General features: G+C 39.1%; 1 protein-coding gene, 1 long non-coding RNA gene and 1 pseudogene across 3 annotated transcripts; 2 read left to right on the forward strand and 1 right to left on the reverse strand.

Annotated features, from left to right (window-relative positions):
- The first annotated feature begins 626 nt into the window (after positions 1-626).
- LOC148296656 (uncharacterized) lies at positions 627-2,231 on the forward strand. 2 transcript variants are annotated; one of them, XR_015833603.1, is made up of 4 exons: positions 627-766; positions 1,255-1,690; positions 1,788-1,895; positions 1,992-2,231. It is a non-coding gene; the product is annotated as an uncharacterized LOC148296656 (long non-coding RNA). The 2 variants fall into 2 exon arrangements; XR_015833604.1 differs by having other exon boundaries at positions 628-766; positions 1,381-1,690.
- Positions 2,232-2,802: 571 nt separating this feature from the next.
- On the forward strand, positions 2,803-3,864 carry LOC148296657 (uncharacterized). Its single transcript, XM_088248594.1, has one exon. The coding sequence runs from the start codon at positions 2,803-2,805 to the stop codon at positions 3,862-3,864; it is 1,062 nt and encodes a 353-aa protein (XP_088104720.1).
- A 4,089-nt stretch (positions 3,865-7,953) lies between these two features.
- Positions 7,954-9,462, reverse strand: LOC110746841 (cytochrome P450 77A2-like; annotated as a pseudogene).
- Positions 9,463-13,135: the final 3,673 nt, after the last annotated feature.

The following is a 13,135-nucleotide window of genomic DNA, read 5'->3' on the forward strand; positions in this document are numbered from 1 at the left end:
TCTCTCCCTCAGCTCCAAGGGACCTCTAAGCCTATTTCCATGGCTTCCAAGAGGTCGTGCGACCCCACTGACCCCACTGTGGCTCCGCCATTGGTGTGAGGTGTAGTGTCACACCCAACTATTTTCAGTTAGGGGGAGGGCCTTTGATTCAATAGTGGTCCCTGTGATATTTTAGCTTTCAATGGGTTAGTATGCACTTAATTCTGTTGAAATATAAGTGCAATAGCTGAAATGTTCATTTAGTTTATTTCAGATTGTATTTTCTGTTTGCTTAAATGTGAGCCATTGGATTATAGTCCAATGGACAGCTAAGATGTAAACTTAGAGAAAGTGTTAGTTTGTGCCATGTGTCTCTATCTCATAGGGTAGAAGAATGGATGGTTAGATTTAGACCTGGCAATATTGCACACGACCCGTTAACACGACACGAATTCGCACGAAATTATCAGTATTTGGGTTGAGCTTAATGGGTCGGGTTGAAAACGGGTGAACCCGTTAGCCACCCGTTAAGCTAACGGGTCGTGTTGGGTCGAAAACGGGTGAACCCGTTACATCCGTTAGGAGCAAGGGCATTTTTGTAATTTTCGTTAAAAAATTAACCTAGGTTGAACTTGAAAGGAAGCTTCAATTTTGTTATTCCTCCTCCTCACGCCGCTCTCTGTCTTTCTCTCAAGAGAAAAAAAAGTTCTCTCTTTTTCTCCATAGATCCAAACCAAACGATCAAGGATCAACATCAACTACCTTTCCTCTTCTCCAACGAAAAAAGGTATGAAATTGAGTTGGAAACGGTTGCTTTCTTTTATGCCGTCTGTCTTTTCCTTCTCTGTCTTTCTCTTAGCAAAGTAGGCTCAGGTTAAGATTCATTGATTCATAGAAATTGGGGGAATATAATAAAACACCAACCGATCAATCCAATCCTTTACTAGTTTAGTGGCTTCTACCTATTTTGTCAACTTGCTGCACTATTAATTTCTACTTTCCTATTTTCTTTGTTTGATTTATTTATTGGTTTAGATGAAGACTTGCTACTTAAAAAAACCAAACAATTGCAACTTGAAAAGAGGTAAAACAATATCCATACGGAAACAGCAAAAGATAGTTGCTGAAAGATAGTTTATTGGATATTCAATGGGTATGATAATGATTGATTTGCTGCACACTAGGCTATTATTTTGATTCTTGAAACACTCCATCCGTGAGTTTTACATTACTATAATTGATATTGAATTTATGTCCTTTTTTTTTCTTTTGAAGCTTATGGATGTTACAGAGAGTACCGAAGCTATGAGACTCACAGATGAGGAGTCTATTGATGTTTCATATTGTATATTTGCATTTGCATGCAACTAATAGTTGTGTTTTTTATTTTTTATGGTGTAGGATTTTGATAACAGTTACAAAAATGGTTCAAGTTCATGTAAGAAAAATGAAATGCATAAGTATTTAGATGAGGAAAGACTAGATAGAAAGCAAGATATAGATGTTCTTTCTTGGTGGCAAATGGAGCATTTTCATTATCCGATACTTTCACAGTTAGCTCGGGATGTGTTAACAATTCCCATTTCTACCGTTGCATCAGAATCAGCTTTTAGTATTGGCGGTAGAGTATTAGATCAATATCGTAGTTCATTATTACCAGAAACTGTTCAAGCTTTGTTGTGCACGCGAGATTGGCTTTTTGGAAATGGAGGTATATTTATATAACTTAATACTAGTAGCTGTTTTTTTCTTTTATGTTTTTCCATCATGTGAATTATTTGTAAGTTCTGTTTTTTTTTTATGCTTAGCAATAGATGAAGGAAGTACAGAAGTGGAAAGCCTTACTGAAGATATCTTCAATCTTACTTGTGAAGAGACTAGATCAGGACAATGTTCCACTTGATGATTGATGAAAGGTAACTATAAATAATTGATATTTTATTCATATTGTATCCCTCCATAATTTAATGTTATTTTCTCATTTTTGTCTGTTTTGTTTTTTTTCTTCACAGAGATTGCATAATTGGTGAAAATTGCAATTTTGAGATTATGTTCATGGAGGATTGAAGTTTTGAGATTAGTTCATGGAGGAGGCACTAGACTTATTCTTTTTCTCCTTGACATTTTGTTTAAAACTTGTTTCAATTGAGATTAATTTGAAACTCATGTTGTCTATGAGTTTTTTTGTTTGCCAATGTGTAATGTGGAAGACTTATTTAAGGATTTCAGCTTTATTTGTATTATATCTCTAAGTTGAGGTGTTTTTATTTAATAATTCCAGCAAAAATATTGTTTATTTTTTAAATGGGTGAAACGGGTGAAGCGGGTGAAACGGGTGAAAAACGACCCATTAGTCATAACGGGTCGTGTCATGTTATTCGCGAATATGTGCGGGTCGTGTTTGGGTTTAGTATTTCTGACCCGTTAGCTTAACGGGTCGTGTTCGTGTCAACCCGTTAAGAAAACGGATTGACCCGTTAACGACCCGGAACCCGTTTGCCAGCTCTAGTTAGATTGAGCTGATGTAAGAGAGGAACATTCTTATTCCTAACAGTTTTATATTCAAGCATGTTGTGTGCGTGAAAATATAGATGAGATTACAGACTCATTTCTTGTGCTTTCGTTTTCCTCCAAGTTCTCTGTTCTTTCATTTCTTCTTAGATTCAGAGCTCCATTTACCAATAATCCAAAACCTAATCAGATTAAAGCTATAAGAATTCCAACATGGTATCAGAGCCAGGTTCGATCGATTAATACTGGGCGTTCGATCTGTGAGCTGAAGTTCTTGAAGTTGAGCTTGGGATTTCGCGATCCGAGTCTAATATGGCTGGATCAAGCGGTGGTGAGCTGAGAGCACCAATCTTCAATGGTGAGAACTATGAGTTTTGGAGCATACGGATGAAAACCATTTTCAAGTCTCATGGGCTTTGGGAATTGGTTGAAAAGGGAATGAAATGCTCAGATTCGAAGGGAGCTGGCGAATCTGAAGAAAAGAAGAAAGAAAAGGAAGACTCGAGTGGAGCCGAGAAGACTCTCACTGAGCTATGCATGAAGGATGCTAAAGCTCTGGGTCTGATTCAGGGAGCAGTTTCGGATGACATATTTCCAAGGATTTCTCAAGAAGAGTCTTCTAAAGGAGCTTGGGACATCTTGAAGCTGGAATTCCATGGTGATAAACAGGTTAGAAGTGTGAAATTACAGAGTCTTCGTAGAGAATTTGAATATACTAGAATGAGAGAGGATGAATCATTATCTGTTTATCTTACAAAATTGTTTGATCTAATAAATCAAATGAGAGGCTATGGGGAAGAGTTGCCTAAAGGGAGAATTGTACAGAAAATGTTAATTAGTCTGCTGCCTGTGTACGATCCTATATGCTCTGTAATTGAGCATTCAAGGGATTTAGATGTGATTGAGGTTCAAGAGGTGGTTGCCTCATTGAAAAGCTTTGCACAAAGATTGGAGAGACACCATGAGAACAAGACTGAAAAGGCTTTTGCTAGTCTGAGTGTTGATTCCAAATCTGCTAAGGTGACTGGAAATCAGGATAATAAGCATCATAAGAATTGGAAAGATAAAGGGAAAAGGTGGGATAACAAACCCACTGATGGAGCTAAAAATCCTTGCAAGCATTGTGGTAAATTGCACTTTGGAGAGTGTCGATTCAAAGGCAAACCAAAATGCTATAATTGTGACAAGTTAGGTCACATTGCAAAGGATTGTTATAGTAAGAAGCCTGTGCAGCAAGTTAATTATGCTACTCAGGTAACCAATACACCAACAATGTTTTATGCTAGTAAAGTGAGTGCTAGTATGGAAGGAAGCGTTGATGTTTGGTATCTTGACAGTGGATGTAGTAATCACATGACAGGTAAGGAGGATTGACTTGTTGATATTGACAAGAATGTGACTGCAAAGGTGGCAATGGGTACTGGACAGTTGGTAGATGTGACTGGAAAAGGAAGCATTGTGGTTGAAACTAAAGAAGGCAGAAGATATATCAAGGAGGTTATGCTTGTGCCGGGTTTGAAGGAAAATCTGCTGAGTGTTGGACAAATGATGGAGCATGGCTATCACTTAGTGTTTGGCAATCAAAAGGCTGAAATCTATGATGATGGTTCATACTCAAAATTGGTAGCAAAAGTTCCAATGAGAGGAAACAGGAGCTTTCCACTTAAACTACAGGCTGAGATGCATATTGCTTACAAGGTAAATGTATGTCAGTCATCTATCATGTGGCATAGAAGGATGGGGCACTTAAATATGGACAGTTTACAAATGCTGCAGAAACAAGATATGGTGATTGGTTTGCCAGAAATTACAGCAAGAAAAGGAGTTTGTGAAGGGTGTGTTCTGGGCAAACAATGCAGGGAAGGTTTTCCAAAAGAGACCATCACTAGAGCATCAACTCCTCTTGAGTTGATACATAGTGATGTCTGTGGTCCTATGCAAACAACTACAAAGGCTGGAAACTGCTACTTTCTCACATTCATAGACGACTGCACAAGGATGTGCTGGGTCTATTTTTTGAGGTATAAATCTGATGTTTTTACTGTTTTTAAGAAGTTCAAAGCCACAGTTGAACTGCAAATTGGGTATAAAGTGAAGAAGCTAAGAAGTGATAGAGGAGGAGAGTATACTTCTAATGAGTTTAACAGATTTTGTGATGAAATGGGAATGGAAAGGCAACTTACAGTGGCATACTCACCACAACAAAATGGTGTGGCCGAGAGGAAAAACAGGACTATAGTGGAGATGGCTAAGTGCATGATGTTTGAAAAGGGAATGCCACTTGAGTTTTGGGCTGAAGCAGTTAATACTGCAGTGTACATTCTCAACCGATGTCCTACTAAAGCCTTGGACAAGAAAACGCCATTTGAAGCTTATAGTGGAAGAAAACCGGGTATTAAACACTTAAGAGTGTTTGGTTCTGTGTGCTATGCACATGTCCCAAACCAACAGAGGCAGAAGCTGGACTTGGCAAGCAAAAGGTGTGTGTTTCTTGGATATGGCAGTTGTGAGAAGGGGTATAGACTGTATAATCTTACCACTGGAAATGTGATCATCTCAAGAGATGTAGTATTTAATGAGGATGCTAGCTGGGATTGGAATGCACATCAAGAATGCAGTGTTTCAGTTCCTCTCTCTGAAATGGTGCTTAACAAGGAGAATGCAACAAATGATGCAATCATGGTGCAAGCAGAGAACTCAGTTACAAATGATGGATTACCAGAAGACTGTGAAGAAGAATCTGCAGGAATTGACACAGGTTCACATGACATTGACCACACTCCACTGAAATACAAAAGCCTTGCAGAGGTATATGAAAGATGCAATGTATGCATCATTGAACCAGAAACTTTTGAAGATGCTATCAAAGATGTATCATGGAAAAAGGCCATGGAAACTGAACTTGAAATGATTGAGAAGAATGATACTTGGGTATTGGTAAAAAGACCATCTGACAAGCCAATAGTTGGGGTCAAATGGATCTATAAAGTCAAGCTGAATCTAGATGGGTCTGTTCAGAAAAACAAAGCAAGGCTAGTAGCTAAAGGCTACACTCAAAAGCCTGGAATAGACTTCAATGAGACATTTGCACCAGTTGCTCGGCTTGATACAGTGAGAACCTTGATTGCCTTAGCTGCTCAAAAGAAGTGGAAGCTGTTCCAGCTAGATGTGAAGTCAGCATTTTTGAATGGAGTGCTACAGGAGGAGGTGTACGTGGATCAACCTCCAGGTTTTGTGGTTAAAGACAAAGAAGATAGAGTTTATAGACTCAAGAAGGCCTTGTATGGTCTAAAACAAGCTCCAAGAGCTTGGTATGAAGAAATTAATGCATATTTCACAACTGCAGGTTTCAAAAGAAGTCTTAGTGAGGCCACATTATATGTGAAAACTGCAGAAAGTGGAATCCTCATAGTTTCCTTATATGTAGATGATATCATATATACAGGAAGTTCTGAGGAGTTGGTGATGAGTTTCAAAACTGAGATGATGAGGAAATATGAGATGACTGACCTTGGTTTACTACATCATTTCTTGGGTTTAGGTGTGATACAAGCTGAGTCCTACATCTTCTTGCATCAGAAAAAATATGCAAGAACATTATTGGACAAATTTGGTTTCAAAGATTGCAAAGCTGTTGCAACTCCTCTTGCCATGAATGAGAAGCTATCAAAGGAGGATGGGAGTGAACCGGCTGATGAAAGAATGTATAGACAGATTGTTGGGAGTTTGTTATATCTAACGGCAACAAGACCAGATATCATGTTTGCTGCAAGTCTATTAGCTAGATACATGCATGGACCTACTAGAAAGCATATGGGAACTGCCAAGAGAGTGCTTAGATACATTCAAGGCACTCTTGACTTTGGCATAGCTTATGAGAAAGGAAAAGAGACAATGCTGGTTGGTTATTGCGATAGTGATTGGTCAGGATGTGAGGATGATATGAGGAGTACATCTGGTTATGCCTTTCATCTTGGATCAGGTGTCTTCTCTTGGGCATCAGTCAAGCAGAGCAGTGTAGCTCTATCCACTGCAGAGGCAGAATACCTTAGTGCAGCAGAAGCTACTGCTCAGGCAGTTTGGTTGCGATTTGTTCTTTCAGATTTTGGTGAGGAACAAGCTGATGCTACTCCAATTTTATGTGATAATACCTCAGCTATAGCTATAACCAAGAATCCTGTGCATCATCACAAGACAAGGCATATAAATAGACGTTTTCATTTTATTCGTGATGCCTTACAAGATGGAGAAATTGATCTGTTGTACTGCAAGACAGAAGAGCAGACAGCAGATATTTTTACTAAAGCTCTAGCCAGAGATCGGTTTGAATATTTGAGGAAGAAGCTTGGTGTCATTTCAGCTAATCACTTAGAAGGGAGTGTTGAAATATAAGTGCAATAGCTGAAATGTTCATTTAGTTTATTTCAGATTGTATTTTCTGTTTGCTTAAATGTGAGCCATTGGATTATAGTCCAATGGACAGCTAAGATGTAAACTTAGAGAAAGTGTTAGTTTGTGCCATGTGTCTCTATCTCATAGGGTAGAAGAATGGATGGTTAGATTGAGCTGATGTAAGAGAGGAACATTCTTATTCCTAACAGTTTTATATTCAAGCATGTTGTGTGCGTGAAAATATAGATGAGATTACAGACTCATTTCTTGTGCTTTCGTTTTCCTCCAAGTTCTCTGTTCTTTCATTTCTTCTTAGATTCAGAGCTCCATTTACCAATAATCCAAAACCTAATCAGATTAAAGCTATAAGAATTCCAACAAATTCTAACATAGAGAGAGAGAGAGAGAGAGAGAGAGAGAGAGAGAGAGAGGTCAATTCTGGTGCAATAATGCATTGCCAAAATGAATGGATGAATCCACTTTAAACAAAAGTTAATGACAGTCCCCTAAGCTAAAATCTTACAACAATTATGCTGCTACCAAATTCATTATTGCAAACCTCACAATTTGCAAGGACAGAAATTTGTCAATGTTTGAATTTAAAGTCTGCATTTATTTAAAGCATATGAACAACAACTTGAAGGCAGATGACACTTTGTTTTTGTTTTTGTTTTTGTTATGTGAAATTTCATGAAATGTTACACTTTAAAATTCTTGATTTGGTGTTCCCGTCCGGCTGTCTCACTTGAAACAAATGACCACTTTCCTGGTTCTTTGCTAGGGTATTGTCTCCTTAATCATGCTCTAACTAGAATGATTTGTTGTTTGAGTTTCATTCAGATTTTCTCTACATCCAAACAGAAAAAGAAAACCACCAAAATTTATTCATTGACTAATTGAGAATGTGACAAAAACATCCCATTTGGTTTAATTAATAACTATATAGTATAACCCTATTATCATCAGGGTCATTAAGATATAGGTTACAATATTCAAATACTCTAGATTAACCCACCTATTTTACTATCATGACTCATCACATGAGCCAGCAGCAAGGTGGGAGTTGAAGCATTAGATGCTGCATGAAGATGATGACCTAGGCAAAATGACGGCCTTGAGAGGGTTCTTCATCACAACAGTAAAAACAAAACTCTTAGTCGGGTCGGGTGGGGCATCCAGAACCGACAACCATTTGAAAGCATGCACCATCCGAGCAAGTATCAAGCTCACATGCAAAGTGCCCAAATTCCACACCGGGCAGATCCTCTTTCCAGCTCCAAACGACACCATCTTCACGCCTTTTGTCTCGATGATGTCCACGTCAACCCCGTCCCCGTCCAAGAACCTCTCGGGTCGAAACTTACTCGGGTCATCCTACAAATCCGGATCTTGCGTAACCCATGCAAGGTAACACTCAACAATTGCCTCCAGTGGAATGGTGTAGCCACCAAGCTTCGTTTCCTTCACCACCGTGTGAGATAAAGCGATGTAGGCGGGTGGGTGTCTGCGAAACGTTTCTTTCACCACCGCAGAAAGATAGCTCATCTTCTCTACGTCGCTTTCTATGACAACAAGTTCACCATATTCTCCCCCAACACATTCCACAATCTCATTGTAGACTTTTTGTTGCATCTCTTGGTTCGTCACCATATGAAGGAAAGCCCACTCTAACATGGTAGCAGTAGTATCGGTGCCAACAATGATGAGTTCGGAGCAAAGCATCACTAGCTCTTCCTCTCCCAACTGGCGATCTCTTCTTCCAGGCACCTCCAGCTCAAACAAGGAGTCAATATACGTAGCACCCTTAGGGCTCACCATCGTCATACAATCATGATCATCAGAGCCATTAATACTTTGATCAAGAAATGCTTTTCTTTTTCTTACCAATGGAACCAAATACTCCATCTGCTTCCTCCTCAACTCCCTGGCTTTACTGAATTGCCCGCAAAACAAAAAAGGAGCGAGCGTCGGGAAGAACTCTGGCAGCATTCGTGTCGTCATGATCATAACCTCTTGTAGTAAACAGCTCTCGATCATTTTGATTTTGGCTCGGATACTTTCGTCCCGAAACACAAGCATGTGAGAATAGTGCAGATGGTGAGCCTGCAGTTGCTCAAGACATGGACAAAGTTGTTCGCTGCAGCAGCCTCGGATTTGAGCCTGTCGAGATGAGACTGGATGGCCCAGTTCCTGATCCAACTACACTTCCTTATCCTTCCTGGGTTGATCACCTCAGTGACCAAGTTCCGGCGGAGGGTCCGCCAGAGAGGGTCGTACTCCGCAGTGTAGATGTCGCAATTGCTGAAGAGGAGGCGGCATGGGGAGATGCCAGGTCGGGTTGCGAACTCGGAGCCTCTCTGGACGAGGGCTTCGTGGATGAGGTTAGCGCTGGAGACAAATATGAGAGTGCGCTACCCCATCTACGTGCGGAAGATTGGACCGTATTGGCCACGCTGGCGGCCCCGGCAACAACTTCTTCCGTCCACCACTGCCACCGCTCACCCACCGGTAACCGCGCTGCCATAGCTGGAGAAACACACGCCCCAGGCACAACAAAAAGAGGTTCATCATCATCTCCATGTAGACTACCACTAGGAACAAATTAAACAATAAGCAAAGAACAATTTAATCAGCTGATGATTAATAGAAGAAAGTAATTTCCAAAATTAATGTTTAATTCATGACCATATTATATGCAAATGGAACCTTTGCTACCATTTTTTTTTATTTTTTATACCGGCGATATTGGAGAAGGGTAACAAAAAGAATGAACCGAATTGGCTTACTTATTTTCAGTATAATTTGCCTGCTACCTCAGCTGAGAAAATAATCTAGCAACTTCTTTGTAGGCTAAAGAAATTGAAGAATATATGAAACCCACCACAGTCAAGAAACAGATAAGCATAAAGTTGCAGATGCGTACATCCACCACTCGATGAGCACATGCTCTTATTTATGAGCCAGAGATCATGAAGCTTTAGCTACATTACGAGAAATTATAGAATAGAACGGATGTACCACGTCAACGTATGATACTCTCATTCAAATTTTGACACATGTCCATTTTTGAAAAGAAATTAATTACTTTATGACGCTGAACTTAACTTTTATCTTTTAAAATAAAATTAGAAAAGTCTTCAAAAAGAAAATTAAAGAATTTTCCAACCTTCCGTCTCCAACTCAAAACACCCATAATCCCCAACCTGCGCCACGCCTCTCCCTTGCTCTTCATGTCAACCCCTTGCATTTCTAAAGCAACTCCATGCTCAAATTCTTAGGATGACGTCTGTAGCACCTTTCAGAGTATGCTTCAACTCAATCAACATCGACTGTGCCTTCCATTGATTTTGTGTTGCAGAGTGAGTGTACTAAAGGGTGTGTTTGTAGCAAATTCAATGGTGCAAGTGCGCAAAGATGTGTTGTGTTTGGGATTTGTGGATGCTAGGCTGTGCCCAAGTAATCCAAGGTGCTGCCATTGTGATCAGAGCGCATCAATTGGAGGACAATCTTCTTCAATTTGATTTGGCTAATAAAAGACTTGGGTTCAAAATCGGATTCTAAAGTGAATTGTCTGCTGAGCATCCGATTTTGAAGAGGAAGAGCAAGGAGAGGGGTGGCACAGGTTGGGGGTTATGGTCATTTGGGTTGGGGTTGTCTGAAAATTCTTTCTTTCTTTCTTTTTTATTTAATTATTGATATGACCCCTATGCTTAACCGAAAATCTCACTTGCCCCCTATACTTCAAACTAAGTCAATATGCCCCCTGTACTTTATTTTTGCGTCCCCCGTTATCTCATTCCGTTAGTTTGGTCAGTTAAATCGTTAACTTACTGACGTGGCATGGGTATTTTAGTAATTTTAACTATTAAAAATTCTCAAAATTTTAAAACAATTTTAAAACATCTTAATAATAAAATAAATTAGGAAAAAAGGAAAAAATAAATCCCCCAGCATCCGAATAACCCCTCACCACCACAACCCAACCCTTCCCCATCGCCAACAACTACCCCAAACCCATGCTTACCATTCCCTCCCCATCTTGCCACCCTGATTTCTCCTCTGTCATGGTAAAAAAATAAAACACAAAATAAAGTTCTTCAATATGAGTTTACTGTTTATAAACTCCAATCGCATAACCCTCATGGCTGCACAAAGAATATGTGAAAATGACAAGCATGAAATGAAATCAAACCCAGTTGGAGAAGATAAGAGAAGTTCTTGCGCCTTGGGGTTTTGGCGTTCGAATAATTTGTTGGGATGGCTACGGCTTGGGGCAAATTGGATTTGTGAGGTTGGGTGTGGATTTGGGGTGTCAGCTAGGGGTTTTTATGGTTGGGGGTTGAAAGTGGCTAGGTGGGTTGGGATTGATTGTTATTAATGGTTTGGGGTGGGTGCATCACCTGGGTGGGGATATCATATTTGAACAATGGTGGAGTGGTGGCCTTAGGTCGGGGAGGGCGGGTGGCGGTGGGGAAGGGTTGGGTTGTTGTAGCGGTGGGGCTATTCGGGTGCTAGGGGCTTTAATTTTTTTTTTTTTAAAGATCTTTCTAATTATTAAAATGTTTTATAAACAGTTTTTTAAAATTTAATTTAAATTTTAAAAAATTTTAATAGCTAAAATATCTAAAATGCTCATGCCACGTAAGCAAGTTAATAGTTTTACTGACCAAATTGACGGAAGGGGGTAACGGGGGACACAAAAATAAAGCATAGGGGGCTTATTGACTCAGTTTGAAGTGTAGAGGGCAAAGTGAGATTTTCGGTGAAGCACAGGAGGCATATCAATAATTAAGCATTTTTATTTTTCTAATTTTATTTTAAAGGATAAAAGTTAAGTAAGTCTAGTTGTAATAAAGTTATTAATTTATTTTGAAAAATGGACACGTGTCAAAATTTGAATGGGATTATCATACGCTGATGTGGTACATCTATACTATTCTATAATTTGGGATTATTTTCTTTTATTTTTTACTCTTTTTTATTTTTGACTTTTGTCCACGTTAATTTCGATCATTATTTTTGGCTTTTGTCCGCGTTAATTTCGACCATCTCTTGTTAGATACTCCCATTCAAATTCTGACACGTGTCCATTTTTCAAAAGAAATTAATTACTTTATTATAGCTAGACTTACTTAACTTTTATCTTTTAAAATAAAATTAGAAAAATAAAAAACTTAAATAAAAAAGAAAGAAAGAAAGAATTTTCAAACAACCCCAACCCAAACGACCATAACCCCCCAACATGTGCCACCCCTCTCCTTGCTCTTCCTCTTCAAAATCGGATGCTCAGCAGACAATTCACTTTAGAATCCGATTTTGAACCCAAGTCTTTTATTAGCCAAATCAAATTGAAGAAGATTGTCCTCCAATTGATGCGCTCTGATCACAATGGCAGCATCTTGGGTTACTTGGGCATAGCCCAGCATCCACAAATCCCAAACACAACACATCTTTGCGCACTTGCACCATTGAATTTGCTACAAACACACCCTCTAGTGCACTCACTCTACAACACAAAATCAGTGGAAGGCACAGCCGATGTGGATTGAGTTGAAGCATACTTTGAAAGGTGCTACAGACGCCACCCTAGGAATTTGAGCATGGAGTAGCTTTAGAAATGCAAGGGGTCGACATGAAGAGCAAGGGAGAGGGGTGGCTTAGGTTGGGGATTATGGGTGTTTTGAGTTGGAGACGGAGGGTTGGAAAATTCTTTAATTTTCTTTTTTAAGACTTTTCTAATTTCATTTTAAAAGATAAAAGTTAAGTCCAGTTGTAATAAAGTAATTAATTTCTTTTCAAAAATGGACACGTGTCAAAATTTTAATGGTAGTATCATATGATGACGTGGTACATCCATATTATTATATAATTTCTCCATCATTAGGTGTTTTTAAAGCTCACCAATATCTGTCGTATTCAGTATTAAAAATGGGCCACCACATATACCCAAAAAAGGGAACTTATTTGCGGCTAGAAATTGTACCAATAATATACACTTTTGGCTTTGTTAGTTTGGCAATCACAACAATGGGGTCCAAGTCGTACAATCGACATTCATAAATCGTCTGAACTCTTGTTTTCTCTCTCTAGTAGTTGTTACACAGTAACACTATTACTATAATAATTAAGTAATAATTATATGGCCCAAAAGTCCCTTCCTTCTGTTTTTTTTCTTAAAAGTCTCCTTAGGGTTTTGGCCCCATCATTGCTTCTCGTGCATGATATCTCGCCCTAGGGTTGTTGTAAGCCTGTG

This window comes from Prunus avium, chromosome 2 (assembly GCF_965620075.1).
Source record: "Prunus avium chromosome 2, drPruAviu1.hap1.1, whole genome shotgun sequence".
Classification (NCBI taxonomy): Eukaryota; Viridiplantae; Streptophyta; class Magnoliopsida; order Rosales; family Rosaceae; genus Prunus; species Prunus avium.

Bases quoted from the DNA above. Each gene is read 5' to 3' on its own strand.
- LOC148296657 (XM_088248594.1), top strand. From the start codon at position 2,803: ATGGCTGGATCAAGCGGTGGTGAGCTGAGAGCACCAATCTTCAATGGT.